The sequence below is a fragment of the Varanus komodoensis genome, unplaced genomic scaffold, assembly GCF_004798865.1.
Source record: "Varanus komodoensis strain SLA01 unplaced genomic scaffold, ASM479886v1 scaffold7_3, whole genome shotgun sequence".
Lineage (NCBI taxonomy): Eukaryota > Metazoa > Chordata > Lepidosauria > Squamata > Varanidae > Varanus > Varanus komodoensis.
The window spans coordinates 15,831,571-15,858,485 of record NW_025336480.1 but is presented as its reverse complement, the minus strand read 5'-3'; the positions used below and the strand labels follow the sequence as shown (position 1 = coordinate 15,858,485).

Here is a 26,915-nt window from a genome sequence, read left to right as displayed (position 1 = left end):
GAGCGTCCTCTCCATATTAGGCCAACTGGGGGAGTGAATTTGGCAGTGAAGTAGGCCAGAGCCTCTCGTCTGTATCGTGAGATCTCACTTAGCTGGGGTTTGGTTTTCATCTCAGGACTGCTCAGTCATACTATAGAGTGCTCCATTCTTGCTTTTGCTTGTCCACTGGTTGTGTTTTACATCCTTTTCTGTTCCCGCAACTTCAAATCCCATGGCTTTGGTGCTACTTGCATATTTCTTCCCCAGTACCTTTCTTGTTCAGTCACTACCTAAACCAATCAGGATTCAGTTATTTTCCTAGTCAGCACTGCTTACACTGACCTGGTATGCACACTCCAAATAAACCACTGGTTTATTTAAATTGCATGTGATTGGAGTATACCAAGCACTGTGTTGTCTGAATGCAGGTGGCATGACTCGATGGAGGAGAAAAGAACCCTCCAGTATTTCTGGTATGGGCTGCACTTTAAATAAACCACTGTGGATTAATGTCTTAATATGAGCCACAGTATCTTACTTTCATTGTGTCAACCAGCCCAGTAATACCCCAGTCTGTTACACGTATCTGTTATAAAGCCTCTTTCCAAATTTTTTGATCACGCTTTAGTTTGCTTATGTAACTGCAAAGCAACCCCATGCTGAAGGCATATTAAGGATTCCACAACACTAGTGAACAATGGCTTGAACTGCATTAGGTTTTCATGTAATACTTCAGCTTCAGAAATGCGGACTTTTAAAAAGGTGGTGGGCTACTTATAGTTCACCTAGACAGCATCTTTTAAAAGTCTGCTGTCTGCTTTGGTAATACCTTGCAGCAAGGAAGTTTTGTGGTGTGAAATGCTGGGTTGCAGATAATCATGGACAGTAAACCTTACAGGTATTCCCCAAGGAATTACGAAGGTGCAGATCAATGTGTTTAATTCTACTCAGCAGTCTTTATTGCATAACCACTATTTTTATAGGCGCTTTAGAAACAAGAATCTATACTCTCATTTACTTTTGAGGTATCATAAAGGCACATTCATTTATACACTGCTTAAAAAATTCTTCCCTGGGGACAATTTTTAGGAAGCTAACATTTTCAAATTTGACTACATACAAAGCAAGAGGAATTTAAGAGAAACTGTCATAGGTAAGTCCCATGAAAATAAAGTGTTCAGAAAAGTAATTTGTGTTAGAGATCAACTGTACAAATCTCAAGTACAAAGTTAAATACCAAACAATACATTTCAGTAATTTAAGACCAAAATTATGATGCTGCATCTCAAAGTTGCAGTACACTGAGCACATTTTAGGATACATTTTTCTGGCACTTAAATTTATGCAAAATATTTAACTTCCATAGATTTTGTAAACCCTAGTTCATAAATTAAACTTGCTGTTCCCATGTGGCAAACAGTACCTTAAGAGTGTTGTGTGATTGGTAAAATTAATATTGCCAAAAAGCCTAAGCATTTGGCTAATTCTCTGGTCTTCTGCTATTCTCCCGAAACAAGTCAGAGTCTTAAGAATTTGATGAACACCTCTGAAGCAGCAACGTATGGCAGGAGTCACAAACTCGTACAGGCTTTGGATAGGATGGGAGTGCAAGTTCATTGCTGGAACAAGTGCTGCAAAAGATGTGACCGCAGTTTCGACAGTGGTGCTGCAAAGATAGTATGATTTAAACGTATTATTTAAAGCAGTACTGTTCAAGTATTGCATTCAAGTCAAAGCAAGTGATGCAGAGGGCATACTCGAATCAATAGATCAAAGTACCAACTTTTCTCTAAACTGTGAAGACCAAAGAAACAGAAGGGGCTTGATGGAAATCAAAGGAGTTCTTAACAACGGCCTTGATAAAGTTTCACATAATTGAGTCTAAGATTTCTAAAACTAAATACATTATGGCTTCCATACTGTTGTAGGTTTTCTGAATTAGCTAAAAGCAATTGAAAATAAACTACTTAGGACCTCCATGTGCAAAGAAGCACCAAGACTTGCTGATGCAGGAATCCAAGATTCCATGAAAATCAACCATAAATACATAAGCTGAACACAAAATTTATTTTTATGTACTTTCATCCCTAGCATCCTTGTTGGCAGTTAAATGCAACTTTTGACTTTACTGACTGTCCTACCATAATGCTTTCACATTGGAGGCATCTAATCTATTGACATTACCTTTCTTCTTGAAATGGAGAACTCTTTTTCACACTGCTTACAGTGGGTTGCTTCATCATCTTTTAGCCAGGTGTGGCCCTAACAAAATGCAACATTATTTTAGTATTCAGCTTCTAATGATCACTATACTGATCATGATCACTATACTGTCAGTTTAGAAGGGGCTAAGAAGCCATCTAGACCAGTGGTTTTCAACCTTTCCACAGCTGGGGACCTATGAAAACAGGAAAACCACCTTGGGGACCACTGAGGCAGAAACAAAAAAGCACCGTACATATAATACAGTATTCTGTATATTAGTTTCCAAACACAATACAAAAAAAAACACAAAAAAATCTCCAAAACAACCAGAAACTGAGCAACCAAAAATACCAACAGAAGAACAAAATACCAAAATTGGCATAGCGTGGCTCCCACCAAGCCGTCTCCCTTCCCTGCCCCGCCCTGGCACCCCCCATGAAGACAATGCCAATCGAGGAAGAGGTGGTGAGGCACAGCTAGCCCCTGCTCTGGTCCATGGTGAGCAGGATGTGCCCCCCCCCCCACCACAGACTGGCAGGAAATCTGTGGACTGGCGGTTGAAAACTACTGATCTAGGCAATCCACTTCAAGCCAGCTGTAGGAAGGATTATTTTTCAATTCATACCCTGCCTTTTCCTACAAAGGGCTCAAGGCAGCTTACATCTCCTCCTCCATCTTGTCCCCCACAACAACCCTGTGAGGTAGGTTGGGCTGAGAGTCTGTGACTGGCCCAAAGTCACCCAATTGGCTCCATGGCTGAGTGGGGACTAGAACCCAGGTCGTCTGAGTCCCAGTCCCATGCTCCTAACCACTACACCACACTGGCTCTTATCGCTATCCAGCTCCTCAAAGAAATTTAGGTTTCAGGCCTGTCTGCTGTTCACTTGAGCCCCAGTGAGCAGAAGTGAGGTTTGTTTCTGAGTAAACACACACAATCATCATCTGGATTGTAGCATGTCTATGTTTAGAACAGGAAAAATCAAGGTGCTCCCAGTGGGTGGTAAGACAGGTTTGATAATGGTCTCCATCCCAGATGACTCAAGGACACTGCCACATAATGCAATGGGGAGACAGACAAACAGTAGAAGCCAGTTTCTAAAATCTTAATATATTGTTAAAGCTGATGTACCTTTAACACTTTATTAACTTCTTTAATATCTTCCATCTTAAGCTTAGATCTGGAAAAAATAGGGTTGTTATATGAACACAAATCACATTTCTTCTGAAGTGTACATGGTTAATGTAATCCTCACGCTGCAGATGATGTGCCTATAGCCAGATTCAGATCTGAGAGTTCCTGATTCATGGCTCCTTCTCTTACACACCAACTCTTGTTTCCTGAATTATTAAAAGCATTACATTCCAAATTTAAGGGACAAAAAGATCCTTTACTAAACACCTTTACTTTCATTCCAGTTGTATTTCTCCAAATGACTTATTCATGTTCCATGAGCCATCTCTCACTTTATGAGATGTGTGCATTTATTGCATGGTTGAGGGGTTCACAGCTGGTCTTCACACTTTTATCCATTTATTTCTGGAAATACTAACACTCAATTGCCCCATCAAGCATGATGCAGTTTTCTAAAAGTAACAGACTGAGAATCTCATATTAAAGCATCTCCTAAAATGTATAGACCCATTTCTTAGTAACCACATGCCCTTCCTTTTACAGAGCTCAACAATGCAACATTTAGAAATTCAAGATGAACAAAATGGGAGATGCACTGATAGGAAGTATCAGAACATGCTTACTGGCTAAGGTGAAGCCCCATTTCCTGAAGGGCCTGTTCCTGCTCTTTACAGAGCTTTTCTAACTCCTGCTTCTCCTCTTGCAGTTTTCGCAGCTCCTGTTGAACACACACAAATATGAAATGTCAGGTATTTTTGTGAGGTAGAACTCCCTTCTTTCCTATTTTGAGTTGACTGGGCAAGGAGGAAATAAAGTACCTGCATGTGCAGAGGCACACTGCTTTATTGCAAGGTCAATAAATGCTGGAAAGCCATTCCATGAAGCACTCCTGTAATATTAACCAAAGGCACTGGCTGATGGCCTCTACCATGATTAGAATTTATTTATTTATTTAGGAAGCTTCTATGCCGCCCCATTCACCGAAGCCTCAGGGTGGCTCACAACAATAAATTAATAATAACAATATAAAGACAATATAAAACAATATAATTTGAGATGAACTGGCCAAAGATGTAAAATAAATAAATATTAGCAATTAAAATGATGTTTAAATAAAAAGGTCTTCACCTGGTGCCGAAAAACAAATAACGATGGCACCAGGCGGACCTCTCTGGGGAGCGTATTCCATAGATTGGGTGCCACCACAGAGAAAGTCCTCCTCCGAGTACTTACCCTCCTAATATCCTTCAAGGAGGGTTCCCAGAGAAGGGCCTCTCCCGCTGATCTCAAGGGGCGGGTGGGCATATATGGACGTAAACGCTCCTTCAAGTAATTTACCACAGAGTTTGTGTTCAGCATGGCTCTCTAGATTTAGTTTATGGAGTTCCTGCCCAAAAGCAGCCTGACTCAGACAGAAGAGGCAGCCCAGGCCCGTGCCCTTTCTGACACAAGCTGCTCTATACGCAAGACTGACCAGTGGCCCATTTAGCTCAGCACTATCAACCAACAGGGTGGCTCTGAGGGGTTGAGGCAAGAGTTTTCCTCAGTCCTCCCTGGATATGTTGGCATTTGAAACTGGATCTTTCTACATGTTCAGCTTTCCCCATGTGGCCTACTGCTGTTATGACTGCACTGCAACTAAATTTCACGAGTGAGAAGGTGAAGGGAAGATGAAGACAGATGAAGGGAAGGCTCTAGCCCATTGCCCAGCTTTTCAATCTAGTATTCCTCTGCACCCTTCCTGTTGGTCCTCATGCTCTCCCAGTACTTCCCCGTTCTCTTGTACTACCCTGCTTCTTCCCTGCATTCCTTGTGCCAGTTCTTCTCCTTCTGGTGCTCTCTGCTCCTGCCCCCATGAAATGTTTCCCTTCATAGAAATGAATGGCAGTCATTTACTTATATAGATGTAAACAAGGAGACACAGTTAGGATGATTGTTAACCCTGTTCCCTGCCTTCAGTGAACCCAGTGATTGAGAATCAAGCCTGCTTCTGATTGTAGAGCCCATCTGTTTCAGTCCCCTGCCCTGCCTCTGACTCACCTGAATTGTCCTCCTCTGAACCCCTTCTCTTGTCTGCATCATTCTTAAACTGTGGTGTCCAGAAGAGGACACAGTACTTCAGTGGTGAGTGAAGGGGAACTAGTGCTTCATGTGATTTGGAAGTAGCACTTCTATTAATGCAGCCTAAAATAACATTTGCCCTTTTTGCAGCCACATCACATTGTTGACTCATATTCAGCTTGTGATCTGCAACAATTCCAAGATCCTTCTCACTTGCAGCATCGTTGAGCCAAGTATTCCCATCTTGTCACAATGCATTTCACATTTGTCCTGACTGAATTTCAGCCCAGCACTCTGACCTATCAAGATCACCTTAAATCTTCTTTCTGTCTTCCAGGGTGTTAGCTATCCAGTTTTGTGTTATCTGCAAATCTGATAATTGTTTGCTGCACTTCCTCATCAAAATCATTAACACGCTGAAGAGCATTGGGCCCAGGACTGAAAACTGCCGTACCCCACTTGTGATCTCTCCTCATTTTGGGAAGGTGCCATGGATGAGCACGCTTTGATTCTGTGGCCAACTGTGCATCCGCCTTATAGTTGTTCCACTGTTAGATAGTTTGCTAATCAGGATTATCATGGGGCACTTTGTCAAAAGCTTTGCATTCCCACAGTCCACCAGGGAGGTTACCCAATCAAAAATTGAGATCAGATTAGTCTAGCAGGATCTGTTCTTCAGGAATTCATGTTGGCTTCTAGTAATCACTGCATTGCTTTCAAGGTGTTTGGAGACTAACTGCTTTCTAATCTGCTCCAGAATTTTCCCAGGAGTTGGCTGACTGGTCTATAGCTCCCAGGGTTCCTCTTTCTTTCCTTTCCTGAAGATGGGAACAACGTTAGCCCTTCTCCAGTCACCTGACACTTCCCCCGTCCTCCATGACTTCAAGATAATAAACAGTGGTTCTGAGAATTCATATGCCAGCTCCTTTATGACTCTTGAGCTGTCATCCTGCTCCTTCAAGTCATAGATCTCCTTTTGGGAGAAGACTGAGCCAAAGCAGGAATTAAGTACTTCTGCCTTTTCTTTCTCATTATCATTTGCCATGCATACTAAGCTGAACCCCATAGGATATAATTTATTTATATTCAGTTAAGATGGTTTTTTAAAAGGCAAAACCCCCACTAAGCATCTAGGAAGTACCTGAATGTCATTTGTTGTCTCAAATCATGGAATCAGTTTGTGTCCCTCTACTTTTAGTAAGGCTTCCACAGTGCTCTGATCTTTCTGAAATGAGCCCCAGAGCACCCATTACTCTCAAGGGCAGAGTTGGGGTATACAGGGCAGACAGGAAATTGCCTCTTCCCCATTCCAGTAATGAAGATGGGCTGATGGCAGAAGTCTGCCATAGGCTGGACCAGGTCAGGTTAGCACTCAAAGTGTGTTTAGTATTATTAGTAACAGTACTTCTCCGGTAGTTAAGGTTTTCCTAACCAGTAACATAATATAACGATTGTATTTGTTTTAAAGGAGAGAATTCACCAAAAGTTACCTACCAGCTGAAAGGCACCCAAGGTATCTCCCCACCTTTGCCCTCTAGGAGGAGAATAAATTCTCAGCTCACTTACTTTTTTCAACCCTTCTACCTGCTGCAGTTCTGTTTTCAGCAAAGTTGTAGTATCCTTCTCTTGATGCAGCTGCTGTTGCAGAGTCTGTCTCTGTTCTTTCTCAGATTTTAATTCTCTCTCAAGAGTGGAACTATTTAAATTTTAAACAAATGTTAAACCAATTTCTAACAGTATTTAACTATCTAGAAATTAGAATATATACTGAAGGAGGGATAAGTAATACAATCTTTTCATTAGTTCATCAAAGGAGGGTTTTCTATGCAGATAGCAGCTGGAATTCAGAAAGCTACTTTAGGAATGTTCAAGATTCTAGGTTACATTTCCTTGGAATATACACCCTCATGTCCTATTGCAAGTGACTTTTGGAACTCCCTTCAATTTGCCAAGTGTCCTGGGGAAAGGAAGGCTGCTGTTCCAAAAATACCAATTCAAAGTCCTGCTTATTTGCACAAAACCAGCAGTGCCATTTGCAAATTCTGAACAGTACAGTTGAGCTCTAAGTGCTTCCAGACAAGTCTCTTATGATGAGACCTGCTATCTCACAATGGCTCAAGCAGCAGGTGACTGTGGTGGGGGGATTTTTCAGTGGGAAGGAATGTAGCAATGCTAGATCAAGATCTCCCCTCAGAATGCCCAGTCCCTCCTGCCAAAGGTTCATCTGTACCAGTGGAGCTTCCTGAGACCATGCATACCATGGGCCAGCAGGACACATGCCCCTGTCCCAGCAAGCCCACACCCTCACAGCATCCCCTACTAACTCCCTTTAGCCAACAGGAAGAGATGCAAGGGTTGCTCTCCTAATGTCGCACTGGTTGTGTGTGATATAGGTTTACATTGTAACATAGTCTATTAAAACAATAACACAAGGAAAGATAGGACAGAGCCATCACTGCCTCAAATGTCACTTAGTGCAAGCATACCATTTATTGTCCAGCTGGATTAGCTGTTGCTGCATTGACTCAATCTTGCCACCTAGTTCTCGCTTCAGCTTGACACTTTTCTCTTCTGCTGTCTTCCTGGTCTTCTCCGCATGTTGCAGTCTGGACAAACACACACATGAAGAAATGATGATCGCTTTCTTGAATCCTACTGGTTTTTGTCTCTTACCGGGTCTACTACCTCTGAACACTCTTCTTGCACAAGTAATGCGCTCCACCATGCTGCAAGGCAGTGCCAGGCAGGCAACCTTCTCAACTGTCTGGCCTACAGCAGCAAATGTTACCCAGGCTAGTGGTAGTCCAGGCTCCTTAGTCCTGGTCCAAAGAGCTTGTGCCTTCAACAGATAAAGCAAATGGTAACAACTTGATGGAAACTGGTGTGCAGCGTGTTCCACAGCTCTTTAAGATCTATCTGCCCCGCAGAAAGGCAGAAGAGAAGAAACCCAAGCTGAAGAACTTGGGCCATCAGCTCCCAAAGAGTTGATGAATCACCTTAAAAACTCTGCAGTTCTCTATTTTATACACAACTTTTCTAATATTTTAAAATTTTAAGCCATCTTGGGCACCTTGGCAATGGAATAAAAACATATTCTTAACTCATGCATATAAGCCACTCCCTCTTCTAAATTCAGAGTTTCTCATCCCAGCTCATGACATCCCAACACCCTTCTCCCAGTTCTCCCTCCTTTCCTAGAAATTCTACTTTCTCTGCTCCTTGTCTATCCCAAACGCAAAATGATAGGCAGTACCCTCAGCAAATGGGCTGAAATCTGTTGGGAAGACTTTTCCGTCAGGCCAGTTTCACCTGGATGGGAAGAAGCCGGACGAAACAGGCCTGATGGAGTTATCATTAGTGCACAACCCACAGAGGCAGCTGGTCACATCAGAGAAAGTATTCAGTACTTCTCCAGTCTGAACACGTCCTTTGGTGTTTTGGATCATGGAGGAGGCAGTGTCATTTGAACAAGGCAGGGATGGGTGAAATCGTGGAAGGCTATATAAACAATCATAGATGGCTAAGGGGATTTGCGTGAATACATGCATGCCTTTCCCTAGAAACAGCTTGTGTAAAACCAGTCTGGATTTTTAAAAGGTGGAGCATTGAGGAACTAGGAACAACAAAGGCTGATCTTGCCTGTGGAAAGAGTTACCTGTCCTCCATTTGCTTCATAGAAGCCATCATTTGATCTGTTTTGCCCTCAAAGGATGATATTGTTTCTTTTTTCTGTTGCAATATGCTATCTGCACTCTAGAAGAAAAAAATTCAAGCTGCTCACTTCAAATTAATCATTCTTTAAGACTTCAAAATCAAAGCCAACAATAAGCAGAGGGGTAGAGCTGCTTGCATGCCTCACCTCCTTGCCCAGTCAAACTAGCCCCCACCCCCCAGATGCTAATACTTCCCCTAGAAATCACTTTTGTTCCTGTGAGAAGGCTGCTGCAACTAAAGAAATGCTAATTGAGTAATCACCTGCCTTTCAAGGATATCCTTTCAGTCTCACTGGTATATATGTATTAATAGCCAGAAGTTCTCTCTCCTCGTCACTACAAATGTGACTGAAATGATCCAGGCTTCCACATTACTGAATGGGTATGAAAAGCATATACAGTGCATTATGGCTAAGTTCATACAAAGAGTGACTGGACAGAACCCTGATACTGAACTTAACCGGATAACAAAATCCAGAGAATTAAAAGTAAGGTAGAGAACCATTGTATTGTTGAACCAGAAGGTATTGTGCAGAGACAGTGGCTGACTTAAACATAATGTTCCTGGCGTCGTAAGTCATGCTTTTCAAAGCTGGGGCTGAGTACTGGTCTGCATACTCTTCCTTTCCTCCCCTCAACTCCACTAGCATCAGGATATCCTGTGTTTTAAATCGTGGTTCCCCGCTACGCCCATGGATCACAAATGATGGTAACGCACCACACACATTCCACATGCTATGTAGACAGTTACTTAACACACAAACCTGAGATTTATTAAACATCTGCAAATTAATTGCTTTAACTTCCTCCAGCTGTTGGCGAAGGGCAACCAAAGTATCTTGCTTTTCATGAGTATCTTTCTCCAGGAGTTTCATGGCAATTTCCATTTCTGCCTTCATGCCGATCTGTAGTTCCAGCTCTTTTTCCAGTTCCTTAAAATAATAAAATGCAAGAATTACATCAATAAAACTTTTCTGCAGTGCTGCCTAAACACATGGGCCATGTCTGGTGGGTGGTAGTGGTTAAACGTTCATAGTCATGATCAGGAAGCCAAGATCAACCTATGCAAATCAGTTTCTTCTTTCTGAACACTAATCAAGAATTGCAAACCCAAAAGTAATTCTATAAAGATAAGAAAGATGCCCTGACCGGTTATAGCCATAGCCAGCTTTTCCAAATCTTTTGTGCTGGGAAGTCACCACGGGGAGAACTGCAGGAGAGTGCGCATGCACGAATGCCGCGCCGTGCTCCGTCCTGACCATCCCCACATTTTCTTCCACAAGCTGCACGACCCTTACATTGAGGCAGGGACAGGCGATGCCACTTTGAGTGCCCACTCCAGCTGGAAGGGCAGCACTCAGAGGACTCTTTCCAGAACCTGGCGTGCTCGGAGGAGTGAGGGATGAACCGGCAACACTGATTCATATGAAAACTCCTGCTTCTGATTGCAGGTTTGCAGCCTCCTCCCACCTGTGCAACTGCCAACGTTTGTGTTGTGGTATCTGCAAGCCAGCGTTCCACCCTCCGAGCCCCTGGAAGAATGCTGTATAAATGTGGGGGGTATGCAAGTGGGGCTCTGCGTACGGTACAGTGCTCCTGTTGTGTTTCAAATGGTGGGGTATCTAATACGCAATTTAAAGGCATTCACTATGAAGGCAGATCAAAAAGTGGCGAGTGGCCCAAGGCTACCCAGTCACATCAGTGGCCATGCACGAATTTGAACACAAGGCGTCCCTCACTGGTATGCACATGCCATCCTACCGGCTCTCGTTGATGTACAGACCTGCCCTGAATTTTATACCTCAGCTTCCCTTGTGGAAGACCAACATTTGCCTCCTTCCTCTTGCCTCTGTTGAGCAGCAAATGGTATCTGCTGCCTGGCAGGCTTGGAACACTACTGGCTGAGACTAGATCCATCAACAGTTATTCATTTCAGATCAAAAAAAGTGGTAGCTCACAGAACGGATTCTTTTCTCTTCTTTCAGTTGCTTCCAGACATCACTGTACATTTCATCCAGGCCTTGCCGTGACTGCTTGTAAGTTTCCAGTTCAACTCTGGTGTCCTGTTTAGTTACCTAAAATGGGAAGAGGATTGAAAAATCTGCCTGTCAGTAGGAATATTTCTACAAGAGAAGTTACACCTGATTTCAACTTATTTTACACTACAGCCAGTACTAGAAACAAGATATTCATGCAATCAAAACAAATCCATCATGGATTAAACTAAGGTGAGCCAGTTTGCTTATCCATTTCCCAACTGTGGGTTGCTGTTAAATCCAAACAATCCTTACATAACCCTACAACATGGGGTTGTTTAATCCTCATATCACTCACACCTCTTGGGTTCCCATGACATGATTACCCCTAGATGGGAGTTGAATATGTAAAATGCTGGCCAGCATGCACTGCCAGCGTATGCTTTGGTCAAGCAAACTGGCCCATAACCTCAAAGTGCATGTTAAGTTTGAACTTCCGAAAATGTTGCAGTTGGCTTAGCAACAGCGTCTATTCATTTACTTTGCTGGACAGCAAAGTAAAAATCTGTCTGTGCCCTTTTCTCCACTGTAACCGGCTCATACAGGAGATCTGTCTTTGCATCCCAGTGCATACAGAAGGGCAATACTGACAGGCTGAAATATGGGAAGCATTTAAAAATACTGGATTTTAGGATTCAATTTTTTTAGAAGCAGAACAATGGAACTGTAAAAGGAACTGAGATTCAGTGGCAGCATTCTGCTGGAGAAAAAAGGCAAGCTGGCAATTTTCTGCTTCTTGTTCTTGCAGCAACCACAGTCCTCCAAAAGGGTACTGGAATGGTGCTGGAGGACAGCAAAATCAGAGAAAATTGTTGCTTCCCTCCCTCCCCACTGTCCTCCAGCATCAGTAGCAACTCTGCTAAGCTCATGTCTGAATCCAATCTACTATCACAATACATCATTTTCATGTTCTCCCATACTACAGAAAGAGGATTAAGTCATACTCCCACCTATTAGTGGATTATATATGTGGTTTGTAACTGTTAGGATATTTTGTGAGCTGCCTCTCTTCTGAAAGATAAATAGATAATGTTAAAACAAATAAATTACTCAGGTCTTTTAAGTAGTCCCCAAGCACATCATCTTCACAGTATATCTGACCTCCACATGTTTTTCACTTCGTTCACGGATTAGCTCATTTTCCTGCTTCAACTCCTGCTGTTCTTTCTGAAGTGCCCCAATCCGATCTGTTGCTGCTGCCAGCTGCCTCAGGTGGGGTGGTGGTGTGGAAGAGAAAGGAAGGAAACAGTCATGTATCATCTGGATGAACGTAAGAACTTGCCACTTAATTGCAGCACAAAATTAAAAAGCTTGCAAGGCTCTAGCTCATCATTCAGTTGCTAAAACCAACACATAGGATGCTTCATTATTATTCCAATACAGAGCAGGTTACCATATTATGAGCTGGATCTAAAACTGGCCTTCCACCAGAGGAATGGGAACCCCCTCTCCTCTGTAGGCCCTTGCCCAAGTCTGCTCTAGAAGGTTTGAAGCCTTCTGAAACAGATCTGGAGCAAGAGTGAAGGGATGCAGGGAAGATGCAAAGGGGAAGTTCTGTTGCCCAACCAGAACTCCACTCATGAGATGTTTAACCCGACTTGTATGTGTTTACATTAAAGCACTACTCCTACAGCATGAAACAGAATCTCTCACAGTCTCAAACATGTGAATCCTCAGCCCAGCTATCAGGGAAGGGCTGTAGTTCTGGTAGACACATGCTCCACATGCAAAAATGTCCCCTGATCATTCTCTGCTGTCTCCAGATAGAGATTTCCCTGTCTGAGATCATGGAGAAGCACTGACCACATGTAGATAATACCAAGCTGGATGGGCCAAGCATGGATAGTCCAGAAATGCCAGCCAGTCAGTATATATGATACGAAACTTGACAGACCAAGAGCTTGATTTGGTATAAAGGCAGCTAAATCCCATGTATCTTTACGCTGCGCTATAGCTAGAGAAAAAGAACTACATGGCTTCATCACCAGGATTTTTCTAGTTTGCCCATTCAAAGTTTTTTTTGCTTGTGAGAAGCATTTAAAAGCTATCAGTTTCAACTACAAATTTAGAAGAAGTGAAAGCAGAAGTAGAACTATAAATACATGTTATCATCACCAACCTCTTCCTGAAGCTTTGAGTTGGTTTTCTCCAAGCATTCTATCTTGGTCTGAAGATCTCCAACAGTGCAACTGTAACAAAAGATCAGGCGTAATTGTTTTAATTTGGACTACTCACACGACAGTCGAACTAGGAAGCTGAAGGCAACAATTCTTCCCAGATTCCTGTGCAGACTGCCTCTTTGGAGAGTCCCTGCTTCTGCTTTCTCGTTGGGTGCATTTCCCCCCACACCAGCTAAGGCCCCAAGGGGGCATCCCACAGGGAGGGAGGAGCAAGGCACTGCTGGGTTCTCCTGCTTCTAAATGTTTTTGCGCATGGGGAGGCATGGAGGCAATCCCTGAATCCATGTGCCTTCCTCTCACAACTGGATGCTCTTGATTTTCTGAATTTGGAAGGTTGTGGGCAGTCACATGGGAACACATCCCAAGTAACTAACCTTGATTACGGTATGGTGACCGTTTAGGTAAGTTTATGAAACAAATGGAGATTGCAAAGCAATACTACTAGTTTATATCTAGAATTGGGAGAGGCAGGAGAGATGGAAATAAGGTCAACAGAATGAGGAGAAAAAATGGCAGGTCCCTTTGAAGGCAGAGCATTCCTTTATATTAAACTGCTAGGGTTTGTACAGTAGGGGGGAAATCAAAACATTAACCATCAACAATACCTTAGATGACGGTTAAGTTCTTCCACATAATGTTTCTGATCAAGCACAGCAGTAATTCCTCCATCTCTAATAAAGAAATAAAGGTGTCTTTTTCAGAATGGTCAGTTTTTTCAATGCTACATTTGCATTTGTTAACAGTTGTCATACAAGGAGCAACATATTCATTGCAAGGCTGCAAATGCTGTTCCCTTATATTTGTGACCAGAATAGTCTCAAAAAAAGGGGGCATGGGTTTAAAAAAGGAAGATTATTCACTCCAAGAAATCAAGATCAATCGAGCACAATCCTCTGAACATCAAAGTTAATTAAATACGACCATCATAACAGCAAAGGTAACTACATTCAAAAGAGAAACTATTTTATTTATTTATTTGATGTATATCCCACCTTTTTCCTACAAAGGGCTCAAGGCAGCTTACATCTCCTCCTCCATCTTGTCCCCACAACAACCACCCTGTGAGGTAGGTTGGGCTGAGAGTCTGTGACTGGCCCAAAGTCACTCAGCTGGCTCCATGGCTGAGCGGGGACTAGAACCCAGATCGTCTGAGTCCCAGTCCCATGCTCTTAACCACTACACCACACTGGCTCTCTCTCATGATCAAAATTAGCTATTGATATGAAAGGCAGATGACACACCATTGCATCAAGACATAAGCAGATTGGTGTCCTAAAGTCAGAAGTTCATGTATGATATTCTATGTGCATGATTTGTGCTTCATCCCTTATTTACCAATATCCATTTGAAATTTCATTTCCTTCTTGCCCCCTTAAAGTCTGAAGGAGCCAAAGAAGACCCCAAGATCAATTCCACTCATCTTCTACATGATTTCCCCTAATTGTCTATCTAATAATAATTAAGAATAGAAGCTTAGTTATACATACTCTTTGCCATTGTCATTGTTCTGAGTATCCTTAAGGTACAAAGAAAAATCAATCACTGCAACCTGAAATGACAAATTAGATTTACACAATAAGTTAATCAAATTATGACCAGTGTCTTGATAAGCTTAGCTAGGCTTTATGTTTTTCATACTCATCTTTCACATCAAAATAAATGAAGTTTCACAGAAAGTGTTGGCGTGAAAATAAACTTGTCTTTCTGGATCAGTATCATTATCCCACTCCTTTCTGTGGGCAATTGATTTTCAGAGTCTCAGGTTAAAACAAATCATCAGGTTCTGTGCTTTCTCTGATGCAATCCGATTGGATTCAGACAACACTGTAATGTACACTCAAGGGTTGAATATGAAATGTGGGTTAATGGGCTGTCTGAACTCTGACAAGAAAACAAACTCTGGTAAGCTACCCAAAGCTCACAAGCCAACAACAAACCACAGGTCCTTTCAATAGGGTGGGTTTTGGTTAACAAGCCATGGTTAGCATAGCTGGGTTCAGACAACACAATGACTCAGTTTTCAACAACAACCCACGGTTCAGCAGCAAACCACATGCAACACCAACTCCACCCTTGAGTGAGAGCTACTGTGTTGCCTGAAGCAGGATGCTTAGCAAACTTCACCTCCTTGGTTCTCCCTGTGCAACTAATGAGTCCCAGAGCTATTTTCAACCACAGAAACTAGAGAGTGCAGAGACCAGTGGATTCCTTTGGAGGTACAGCCTACATTACTTATAATAAGGGCCCAATTCACACAAAAGAAACCCACAATCACCTTTATAGCCTGGAAGTCTTTTCACGTAGTTTGTGCACAATCTTTTGCCATGCATATTTGTCGATTTTCACCATACTAATGAAAAACACTTTTTTAGGGTACATAGTGAATTGGATCTTGTCATAACCTTTCACAGACAGAAGTACTTCTTTCATTATTGAAGGGAACACCACTCTGATCCAGTGGAGACGCCACTGGAGGAAGGGTGGAGGAAGAGAAGGGGTGATTTTGCTGATCCCTCTTCTCCTAACAGATCTCTCTGCTTTCCCCTAGACCATTATGCTCCACAAACCCTCCAGAGTAGTTTTTCAGGAGAAGCAGAGAGCTGGAAATGCTTTTATTTATTTATGATTACTTTTATACCCTTTTTTTCTTTTGCAAGGATCCTAAGGCAGTTTACATAATCCTTCCACTCTCCATTTTATTATTATTAACTCACACCTGTACAATTTTAAGACAGATTCAACCTAATTGACTACTATAGGCTTATAAGGTTGCAAATCAGGCACATGGATCAGTTTAAAGGGGTAGTTTTTACCTGGGTATCCAAATCTTCTCCTTTTAAGCAGAGATTTGCATCAATGACATTCAATCCCACCAGAAGACCTACGATCACAGCTCCTTCCTCTTCCATCATCAAGGCATCAGGCTCGTAAAATTCGCTAGGAATGAAAAAGACAACTTAAGAAACATTTAGGGGGGTACTGTATTGCCCTATGTGGCAGAAGGCTTACTAAAGGATTATGTTAAAAATATGATACCAAGGCTAGGGCCTCTTATCCACTTCATATTCCAAATACCAACCTGGGATTAGATTCAGCATAAGCCTTTTGCAAATGACAAATGGCAGGGTTCTCCTGCTGGTTGAGCAGAGAGAGATGGCAATTCTACCAATTTCCCCTTTCCCTCTATCTCTGGAAAATCTGATACAGAAAGGAAGGGGAAGTGGCATGACAGCTACAGAAAGAGGGACAAATCAGCAAAAATTGACCAGTACTTTTTCTGTCAGTGGATAAAATACAATAAAATTCTAAATACAACCCAGTTGCTTTAAATGCTTTTCCATCTGTTTAACACAGAAACAAAAACAGTTAGTTTGAAATAAAAATATGAAGATACCTCAGCAAATTCTTGTGGTCCAAAAGTACTTTCAGGTAATCTGCCAATTTCTTTTGCATCACTGCAAGATAAAGCCATGCTCTGCCCCTTCCTACTGGGGTTCTGGAAATCCAGAAATACACCAGAAATCAAACCTTTTGTATGAAAGAAACTGGATACACATTTTTTATTCTCTTTACATGAATTGCACTTGCTAATACCTACTTCCAAGAGGAGATCGTTGATTACCAGAAAAGCCAGGAAAACAAGTTAAACATTTAAGTGTGTACATTTTTATTACATTTCCCTTAATTGTTATCAATTAATATAAGTAGTGGAATTACTTATTACAGAAAATTTTTAAAGAATATTTAAGAAAGTGAAGTGAACCGGCCAATAACATGGCCAGTTGAGTTATTGCTATCACGTTCAAGGTCCTGCTGAGTTCAGCATGGTATTTTTCTTTTGCTCTGAATTAGAAAGGCAATGTTGACAAGCCTTAGTATGCAAAATACTAGGAAATGCCTTAAATGACAGTGAGTCATGCACACTGGCTGTCACATTATACAATGATGGTATAACTGCAGAATGCCCTTCAATAAAGGATAATTCCAGTGGAAAGTTCCCTTCTTTTTCCTGAAGTTAGCTAGATCATCTAGTTAGGCTACAGAGAAATCAGCCAGTAAAATATTATTGATATAAAGGATTATAATCTTGTTCCTTTTAAGAAAGGAAGTGGGGCTATTCTTTTCCTTTTCCCGAGAAACCAATGCTTTTGGCCTTCCCACAGTGGTCATCTAATGACAGTTGTCCCAACAAGCTAGCCGAACTGTTTCCATCCCAGCGTATCAAAAATGTAACTTGAACTTGCATCTTCTCTTCCCTCCCAATCCCTTCTTCCTTGTGTGTTATGTCTTAGACTGTAAGCCTGAGGGCACAGACAATCATTATTCCGTTTCTTTCTAAGTCACTCTGGCTAAAGGATAAAATATTTCCCCCTTGTTAGCATCAACTTAAATCTGTTTCTACTCACTTTAACTCAGGCAGATTCCGGACACTTGTTGCTAAATCTGATGCTTCTGGACAAAGTTTCTCCACCAGTTCTAAAGGTCCAAAGAATGATTTGTTCTGCCCAATAAAACTCTTCTTGGCTTGATAAAAAGGAAATAACAGGCAAAGAAATAATGTTATTTCAGTTCAATGCAAATAAAGCAAATGTCCCCAAAACAGAGTTAGGCCACAACCCTAAACAAACTTACAAGGAAAAATGCCACACTGGAACTTATTTCTGAATAGGAATGCACTGTTAAAGTATTTTTGCACATCACATGCAGGCTGAAATCCTATGCTTGCTTTACTGGGACATGGGCAACAGGTGCTGTTGCACTCATGGCTCACTTGTGGGTTTTCTTTGGGGAGCTGTTTGGCCCCTGAATGAACAGAATGCTTGACCAGAGCCTTGGTTTCATCCAGCATGGCTCGTATGTTCTAAAAAGCCACAGTGCAGTTTAAATACTAAGGGGCAATCATATATATATACACACACCCATTCAAGTCAACAGGATTTATTCAGAAGTGAGCATAGGAAAGCAGCCTTAACAGATCAAAGCCACATACATAAAGGGGTGTGAACAACTTTGTATGTCAGGCAAAACAAATCCTAAGAGTAAACTCACCTTTAAGTCCATGCTTGAGACAGTGTTCCATCACCACAAAGAACTGTTGCAGGGGAGGGAAATCAGAATCAAGAGTTCTACCCAAGCTCAGAGCTGACTGTATCAGGACTTTAATGCTGAGCTTCATCATATTCATGAGATTTGAACGTTCTTCCATCATGTATTTGACTGCTGAACATATGAAGATATGCATATGGATAAGAAAACTGATCTGCAGATTTCTTAAAATATCAAACCTTACAAACATATTTCTGACATGCATAATTATGAAAAATGTTTGGAGGGGCAGGAAAGCAGTTACCAAAAGATCAAACTGTTGCAAAAGTTGTCCAACTGCTCCATCAATGATTATATACTCAGCTATACAATTTACAAGTATGCACAAAACTGATGCACTCTCCAGAGATATGGCACACAGTGATTAAGGGTGTGTGTGTGTGTGTGTAAGAGTGAGAGAGAGAGGGAGAGATCCAAGCAGCTATAATTGCACTGCAACATCTGAAGTACTCCATAGCCATTAAAAACATACACATAATTTCCAGTCCACTATGCAAAGCAGCAGCAGAGAAACATTTTTTGTGCAATCATTTTAATCCCATTTCAGGCCCCTACTCCTCTGCCATGTGTGAATAACTGTCACAGCTCTCCGTAAATGCATACAGAAGGCCACGTGAGGATAGTGACAGAGATGGAGGCCAGCCAAGATTAAAAAGAGGCCTTTTCCCTTCTTGGTCTGATCTGCATTCTCAAGTGAGAAGCATGTCCCTTTGCCTCCTCGGCAGGCAGCGCCTCAGAAGCCCTACGCAGGAAGGGGACAGCGTGACTGGCCTCCTTACAGCATGTTTTGCCTCCTGTGGCAGCCTCCTATGCCCTGTGACCCCACTCTAGGCGCACACATCCTGGCTGCTCAGGACCGCTGGGCTTCCCCAAAAGGGCTCCACGGGGCGGCTCATCTCGAGAACCCCACACCCAGCACTGGCGCGGCCCCCTCCCTTCATTCCCCATTGGTTTCTCACCTTCACCTGCGTTACCAGAGCAACACTTCCCTCCCCTTCGAGATCCAAAGAGCAGCCCCTCATTGGATAAAAGCGTCCAAGGATCTGCCTCTCCTCCTCTGAAAGCCAATGAAAACTCCGGGTGCACAATCTCGAAGACCCGGATTGGCCACACTTACAGGGCTTCCGTCTCAGGTTACGACTGGCTAGGAAAAGCCCGAAATTCCACCCCAACCTCTATTCTCATTGGCAACGTGACTTGGAAGAAAGCGACGCGGTTTAGTAAACAAGGGACGTGGGAGGAGCAGCGCGGGCGAGGGGCGCCATCTTAGGCACTCGCGCTTTTTGCCGTGGAAACCCAATTCTTCCCCCGCCCCCGCGTCACATTTCGTTAGGATTTGTTCCGGTTTCTCTCGGCGGAGGACGAGCTACGGTCTTTCTCTTCGTACCTGTGGGAAATCCCATGTCATGCCCCCTCGATCGTCGCCTTTTCAGGGTTCCCGCTTCGTGCTCTGCCAGCCCAGATTCTCCACCTGTGCTCATAAGAAACCTGCTGGATCTGGCTAGGGGCCCACCTAGTCTCGCACTCCGTTCACACAGTGGCCAACCCAGCTGCCCTAGACATCGGTAGCCTTGTCCTCCAGGAATTCGTCCAATCCTCTTTCAAAGCCATCCACATTGGGGGCCATCGCTACATCTCGTGAAAGTTAATTCCATAACCATGTGCCATGGAAAGAAGGGTTTCATTTTCCTGTCCTTGATCTCCCACCTATCAGCTTCATCAAGCCCATTAAGTTCTAGTATTATGGGGGAGAGAGAAAAATGGCCTGTTCCCATTCTTGCGCTAGCCTTTCAGTAATGCTTTTCTTCAGGGGCACATTTGATTCAAGTTTTTTATCCCACTAGTAACAATTCCCAAGCTGGCCAATCTCAGGATCCCATTAGAACTTTGCAAAGCATTTTGGTCTCAACTAAGTGCTGCACGAATGTGCTTCATATTGGTTTATCTGCTCCAACAAATGCAGACCAACTATTTCCATAAGAGGCATTCTAGCTATCTCCTTCTCTGTCTCTCGGCTGTGTGCAGAAATGCAACAGATAATCCTTCACTGCAACTAAATGTGCTTCCCCACCTGAATGTCTTATCTCATGCAGCAATTAAAGGCACATAAAATGTCAGATAAAAAAGGGTACACACAAAATGAGTTGCCCATGCCCTTCAAGGCTGTTCTCACCACAATTCACTGCCTACCTGGTTCTGCCATAACTAGAAAGAAAACATAAAGCCTAAAGCATCTCTCAATCTTATTCCCTTGTTCTGATGGGTCATTAAATGAGCATTTTAATCACTGTCAGTAAATAATAAAACTATTACACAAAACTAACTTTCGCATTCAAACCCTTGGACCTAGTCTATTTGTTTTCATCTTTATATGTCATCCTTCCTGCTATATATTTTTGTAAAAAAATGCTGATTTCTTTCCTCTTCCTCCTTTTAACATCAACTCCTGATGTAGTCACTGTAACACACAAGGCTGCCAACAAAATAGAGCCTGCATTTACAAGCTGCTGCTAGACAACTCTGTGTGTTTTAATTACCTAATGAAAATTGCTTACCTGATTTTAAAAACAGTCTGAACAGTTGTCTATTAACCAGGCAATATATTAGTAACTACAGAGTTCAAATCCTCAGCATCACGATCTTAAATTACATAAGCCTGTGTTCTTTAAAGAGCCACTTTGTTTTGGTCTGCCACTTATTCTATGTTTATTTAGAAGCTATGCAAAATGTGAAACGAGACCTTTCACAGTTATGTTGCCATCTTTGGCTTTATATGGTAGTTGGGCTATAGGCTGGCCGCTTCTTCCTAGTGGCACACTAAGATATGGCCAAATTTATACTGGATAAAGTTAAAAAAGTGACTTTGAGCAACTGGGTGAATGCTCATCAAATTTGCTACATGTAGGTTTATGTGCACTGCTCTTGAGTTATATCAAGGTGCTCAGGCAAGTTGCCGTTAGTGGGATTGTACAATAGAAGGGAAGCAGTCTGCAGACCCTACTTTCAAGTCAGATTATATGTTCTTAAGCAAGAGATTCTGACTGTAAACATACATTCAGTTTTAAACGTTAATCTGCATTGGAATCATTGCACATTAATTCTTTAATTTTAAAACAAAATTGCCTAAAGTGCCATTCCACGCATTTTCCCTGCATAACTTTTGGATAGCTCTCCATTTCTGATAAATTTTAGAATTTTATCTGATAAATTTATCAGAAATGGAAATCGTTTAGTTATTTGGTACTAAACTTTTGTATTACTTTGAAAATGTGGGCCACCATACTGCATCGTACAGTACAATACAGCATTCCCAGCCAGACAGCTCAGATTTGGAATGCACAATAAAAGAGGATAGAAGGGGAGGAGGAGCTCGCAGGTGACTTTACAAGTTTAACAAGCAAGAATAATCAGGCAATGGCTGAGAACCAAATTATCTTGGGCATGGGAGGGGCCAGGGGACAAAGTGGAACAAGGTGGGAAGGACAGAGAATTGGCACCACACCAAATAGGTGGACCAGTTATGCAACTTCAGGCGTTCCCACTGTTTAGCTCACAAACAGCATGAATCACCCTGAAGTGGAATCCAGGCAGGGAGTGGGGAGCCATTCTAATTTGGAATCAACTCTTTACATCCGCAAAAATAATTCCTATTGTTCAGAGGGATTGTTACTTGGATTTATGCAACTTGTTAACAACTCATGTAGAAAACACCCTGTAACACAACAAAACCTATTAAGCTTCAATAAAGGACTATATTTCATCAACTTTTCATTTTGATCTGCTAGAAATAAAAGGGGAGATACTGCTCATGATAATTACTATTTTAGAACCATTGTTGTGTACTCTAGAGAACACTGAAATTGCATAATCACTGCTCAGAATTAATGAGCAAAAAGATGACTTGAGATATTTTGAGCTGATGGAAGGGCAGAAAAATGCCAGGTGACCCAAAATCCATAAACCAACTAATCTGAGGTATTCTACTATCTTGGGCACTGGTGCACTTATGAATTGGGATGGCTGGCTTTGTAGTATCGGGAGACACCATTCATTTGGCATATATGCCCCAGTCAAAAAGCACCCAGTGTCCTGTCAAAATCCCCCTTTAAAGGAGACGCAGATAGCTCTCAAAACTCAGAAAAGGGGGTGGGATGCAGCTAGAGTCTCAGAAAAAAGTGCAGCATGTGTGACTCCCTAAGCCCTATTAGGTCAAAAATAAAAAGGAGAGGATCTTGCTGCAAAGCCAGTGTAAACCCTGCCACCACCTTCTTGCAAGCAAAGATCATTTCAGCCTTTGTTTCCCTTTGGCAGGTCACTTTTTGATAGCTGTTAAGAGAAAGCAAAAGAAGAGAAAAAGCATATTTGATCACTCTTTTGGACAATGTCCAGGATTAGTACCTGCTGCACTCTGACAGCATGTATCCCCTGCCATTGCCTGACCAAGAGTCCCAGTTCCTACAGTCCTGCAAATGCAGCTAATATGCACAATGTGTGTGCAAAAATAGTAACAGAAACTTGTTTCCTAATAACTGACAGATTCTCCAAGGTGGTGTTTGGACATTTGGAAGGGGTTGTCAGTGGCTGCTAGAAGACAGATTGTGAAAGTTGGCAGTCAGCCAAATGTTGTGATCTTTATAAAACGGATACATTTGCAGAACCCCAAAATCAGGTTGCAGTCACAGTAAGAAGGGGGAGTTGATCTTGATGTGGGGCCCCTGGGAGACCATGCAGAAAGAAATGAGCTGATCATTTGTTGGGTGCACTGTAAGGTGTTTGCAAAACAACCAACCCACTGTGGCTTATTGCTGAGGTGCAGGATAGTGAATATGCATGCCCCTTGTCTATTCCATTTCAAATCCGGACTTCTGCCAACCCAGATCCTTTAGTACCTGGCAAAACAGAAGAATTACTGTGTCTATGGGCATCCCCCCTCTGAATTCAGGATTATGGCCATCTGAAGGAGGAGGGGGGGAACACAGGGGTAAGTATTCTCTATGCACTTTGATAGACAATTTTGGCTAAATGTGGTGCTTCAGAGCAGTAGGGAAGGAGGAGGAGATGGCTGCATCGTGGCAGCACTGGTCTTCTCTCCTCCCTGTGTCCTGGAACACCCCTAAAACCCTTTTTCTGAGGTAGTGTTTACAAACTCAGAGAAGCAGCTGGCACGGTTCTTCCTGTGCTGGCTGCAAGGGGTGGGCAGGGGATCTGAGTGTGGATTTCCAGCTATGACACCAGAGTGGTTTTCTGAACTGAATCTGAAAAATCCTATGGCCATCTAGATGCTGTCTGGTGGCCATCCAATTGTGTTCCCCATGCCTAAAAATGTAACAACTTCATACTTATGTTATTGTCATTTAATCTAAGCTGTTTTTAACTCACAAAGGAATGCAGTCATTGAACTGAATTTTTTAGTTTTAAGTAAAATAAGTCCAGTTGCAACTGTCACCATCTTGAGAGGGGGGTGGGGAGAGATGACAGACCATAACTAATCATTTGTATCTAAGTTGGTCCAATAAACAACATAACAAGAGAACAAAATGCAAGTACAGTAATACCTCAGTTCATGAACACCTCCGTTTGCAAACAATTTGGTTTGTGAACAGAAAGTTTGGCAAAATTTTGCTTCCATTCACAAACTCCACATTGGGTGAGGAACACGACTGCGGCCAGCTTCCACTCGCTCGGGCTGTAGCAGAAACCCAAGATGATGCCGCCCCTCCCACCAAAAGGGAGAGCACGACATGAGGGGGAGCCATGAGGGCACGCTTGCTCGCCTCGGTCGAGGCCTTCCTGGCTCCTTGCCGCTGCCCTGATGCCGAGCCGGCAGAAGGTTCCCTCACTGGCACTCCCCTGGCCGGGAGAGGGCAGGAGGGAGGTAAGGGCTGCTTTCCATGGGCTGAGGCGAGGGGAGGCGAGGGACGGGCCGTGACCAACCAAGTGGGGTGCCTCCCGCCTCTCCCTGCCCTGGGGGGAAGAAGCATGGTGGCCACTGGGTGGCAGTGGCAGCTTGCCCCAAGAAGGCCGCAGGGGAGGGACAGGAGCCGCAGCCCCGCTCTGTGGCTCATTTTTTTGTGGTTAAAAAATATACATATTTAAAACTTTTATATGTCGTCCTTTATGTATAACAAAGTTATGGTTCAGTACGGATTAACCTTATTTACATTGAACCTTATGGGGAAATTTGACTTGGTTCGCAACCAATTTGGTTCGTGACCAGAAGTGTGGAATGAATTAAGTTCATGAACCGCGATACCACTGTATATGCATTCCACAATCAATACCATCAAACACTTCAAACCACCAGGTTTAGTCTGAGTTAAAATTTTCCATGGCTTAGCCTTTTAATCTATTTACAGTTTCACGATTCTTCCCTAGAGCATGTGGAGATAGCCTTCAAGCATGTGCAGAGTGCTTTTTCTATAGAACTGGTACTTGCAGGAAAGCACAAGGAGGGAAGTACTTCCAGGTCAAATAAAAGGTTTCTTATGCAGACAGACTTTTTAGTTTGGGCACTCCTTTCTAAAAACTACTGCAGATAGTTTCCCCCTTCCTTTTTAAACATCCCAGATCATTATTGTATAGAACGAGCAATAAACATAGCCGTACTTTGTCTCGCTGTGCTGTCATTGCTGACTGGTTTGGGAATGAGTCCTACCAAAGCTGCAGACTTCAGGGCATTTCCATAGCTCGCTGCTAAGTTTTCCGATGCTTTCTTGGCCAGCGAGAAGATGGGAGCCGACCAGCCCGACTCTTCCGCCTCTCTCTCTTTGCCATCGCTTCTCAGCTCAGACGCGGTGGGGACCTGAGCGCTATCGATGACTTCAAAATCCTCCTTCTGCTCCTCGGCAGGTACTTTGCAACTCTCCCCTTCTTCAGCCATCTTTGCTGGGTCATATGATGCTCGTCACAGGCAACCGCGGCCAACTGCAACTTCTTCCTGTCCCGCGGCGCAACTTGCAGTTCGGGGGAGTTGCCTTTCGAGGGAAATCGGACCGTCCCAAACTCCGCGAATGCGATCCGCTCGCAGGGCGTCTCCCCCCCCCTCCCCGCTGCCACCCGTGTAAAAGCGCTGCTTGATTTGCGGCGCGCTGGCGGAGCAAAACTCCGCCTGTTTGCCTAGAGCTCGCAGCAGCCTGCGAGAAGAAACGAGGAGTAGCGGAGTCGCCGGCTGCTAAAAGGTCCGCGTTCGAGCGGATACTTTTGCTGCGTTGGGAGGGAAGGACAAGTGATTTCGCAGAATCTTTCTTAGTGCCGTCCCCGTTGAAGGGCATCCACGGTTTGCCTAGCTGAAGCCCATTAACTGGTCTCAACCCATTAACATGTCAGTAGCTCTGCTCCAGCTAGAACTGAAATGGAATATAGTCCAAATAGTGAGAATTGCCCAAACCCGGCCCTATCTTATCTTCAAGTGTGGCCACCCAGGCGCTTCGCAGAAGCTGGGCAGGATGAAAGAGCTACCTGTTACTCGGCTCCGTCATTTAGTAATACCAATTAAAAGGAATACTAGTAGAACGATGCAATTTGGGATGGCTCTCGCCGTCTAATTCCTTTTAAAACGCCCGAATCGAAGGCCACCACAGCCTCGCGGAATGATTCATCCCTAAGGACGACGAGTATATCTGGCAACATGGTGCTTTCCCTTTCCCTCCATTACAGGCTGGAGAGCACCTCTAGCTCTTTGATAGAAGGGCAAGTTTTAAACCTTAAGTGTTGGTTATACCGTCAACTCCGACCTTTCACTGCCATCTAGTGGAAGGATTTGATAAAAGACATTGTTCAATCAATTTGAAAAGAGCTGTGAAAAGCGCAGTAAGATATATTCTCTGTAATGACACCCACGCACCAGTCTGTGGCCGCGCTATAAAGCTGTAACTCGCGAGGTTTCAATAATTTCTTTCATGTGTCCCCCACGGAAACCCAAACAAAAGGCAGAGGGCATTTCAGTATAATTGATTCGCAGCGGGTATAGCAGATTGATGCATACCATTGCTATGATCTCATTTGAGTGGAACCCTCTCATACAATACTGAAATGTAGCCATGAAATGCCTTAGCTATTTGAATGTATATAAACAGATTTAAATCTAGTGGTCGTTGTTTTAAATGAAGTGATGTCACAAGAAAACATGGGGTGTTGTTTGAGCTAAATGATGTGATTTAGTCTGCCCCTCAGCATTTTAACGTGTAATTCAATATTTGTTTTTAACTGGTCACTTTTTCCTCTTATTCAATCTCATCGGGTTTTTATATTGCTTTCCGGAGTTATTGCTTATTATGTTTGGTAGATTATGTTTGTTGCGGTTTCTAGCTGCTTTGAGCATTTATAGTTTACAGTAAAGCAAGGACTACATTGAACAGCAGCAGCTGCAACAACAAAACCAAGGTGAGGTAGAACACTTCAGTTCTTCAGTTCATGTGATGGCAAAAGCCCAAAACAGAGCACAAATAAGACTGCATTGCAAGATGATGAAGAAGACTGTGCCATTGCCTTTGGCCTCTTCATC

At 43.0% G+C, this 26,915-nt stretch overlaps 1 protein-coding gene across 3 annotated transcripts; it reads right to left on the bottom strand.

Moving 5' to 3' along the window:
* Positions 1-915: 915 nt before the first annotated feature.
* On the bottom strand, positions 916-25,371 carry RUFY1 (RUN and FYVE domain containing 1). 3 transcript variants are annotated; one of them, XM_044454646.1, is made up of 18 exons: positions 25,019-25,371; positions 18,356-18,526; positions 17,713-17,830; positions 16,701-16,802; positions 16,120-16,243; positions 14,794-14,855; positions 13,912-13,977; positions 13,246-13,315; positions 12,228-12,329; positions 11,049-11,165; positions 9,855-10,022; positions 9,033-9,130; positions 7,864-7,983; positions 6,944-7,073; positions 3,940-4,034; positions 3,314-3,362; positions 2,164-2,241; positions 916-1,645 (listed from the first exon to the last, which is right to left on the bottom strand). In XM_044454646.1, the coding sequence occupies exons 1-18, from the start codon at positions 25,290-25,292 to the stop codon at positions 1,505-1,507; spliced, it is 2,085 nt and encodes a 694-aa protein (XP_044310581.1). In that variant the 5' UTR covers positions 25,293-25,371; the 3' UTR covers positions 916-1,504. The 3 variants fall into 3 exon arrangements, with proteins under 3 accessions (XP_044310581.1, XP_044310582.1, XP_044310583.1); XM_044454647.1 differs by having other exon boundaries at positions 25,068-25,193; XM_044454648.1 differs by lacking the exon at positions 25,019-25,371 and adding an exon at positions 19,372-19,544.
* Between the last annotated feature and the right edge of the window lie 1,544 nt (positions 25,372-26,915).

What these genes read in the sequence shown, in the direction of transcription:
- RUFY1 (XM_044454646.1), bottom strand. Translation starts at nt 25,292, where the DNA reads ATGGCTGAAGAAGGGGAGAGTTGCAAAGTACCTGCCGAGGAGCAGAAG. An exon ending in GAACTTAACCGTCATCTAAG is followed by an intron (nt 13,316 to 13,911) that starts GTATTGTTGATG and finishes CTTTTGTTACAG; the next exon opens with TTGCACTGTTGGAGATCTTC. An exon ending in AAGAGAAAAGAATCCGTTCT is followed by an intron (nt 10,023 to 11,048) that starts GTGAGCTACCAC and finishes TATTATTTTAAG; the next exon opens with GAACTGGAAAAAGAGCTGGA.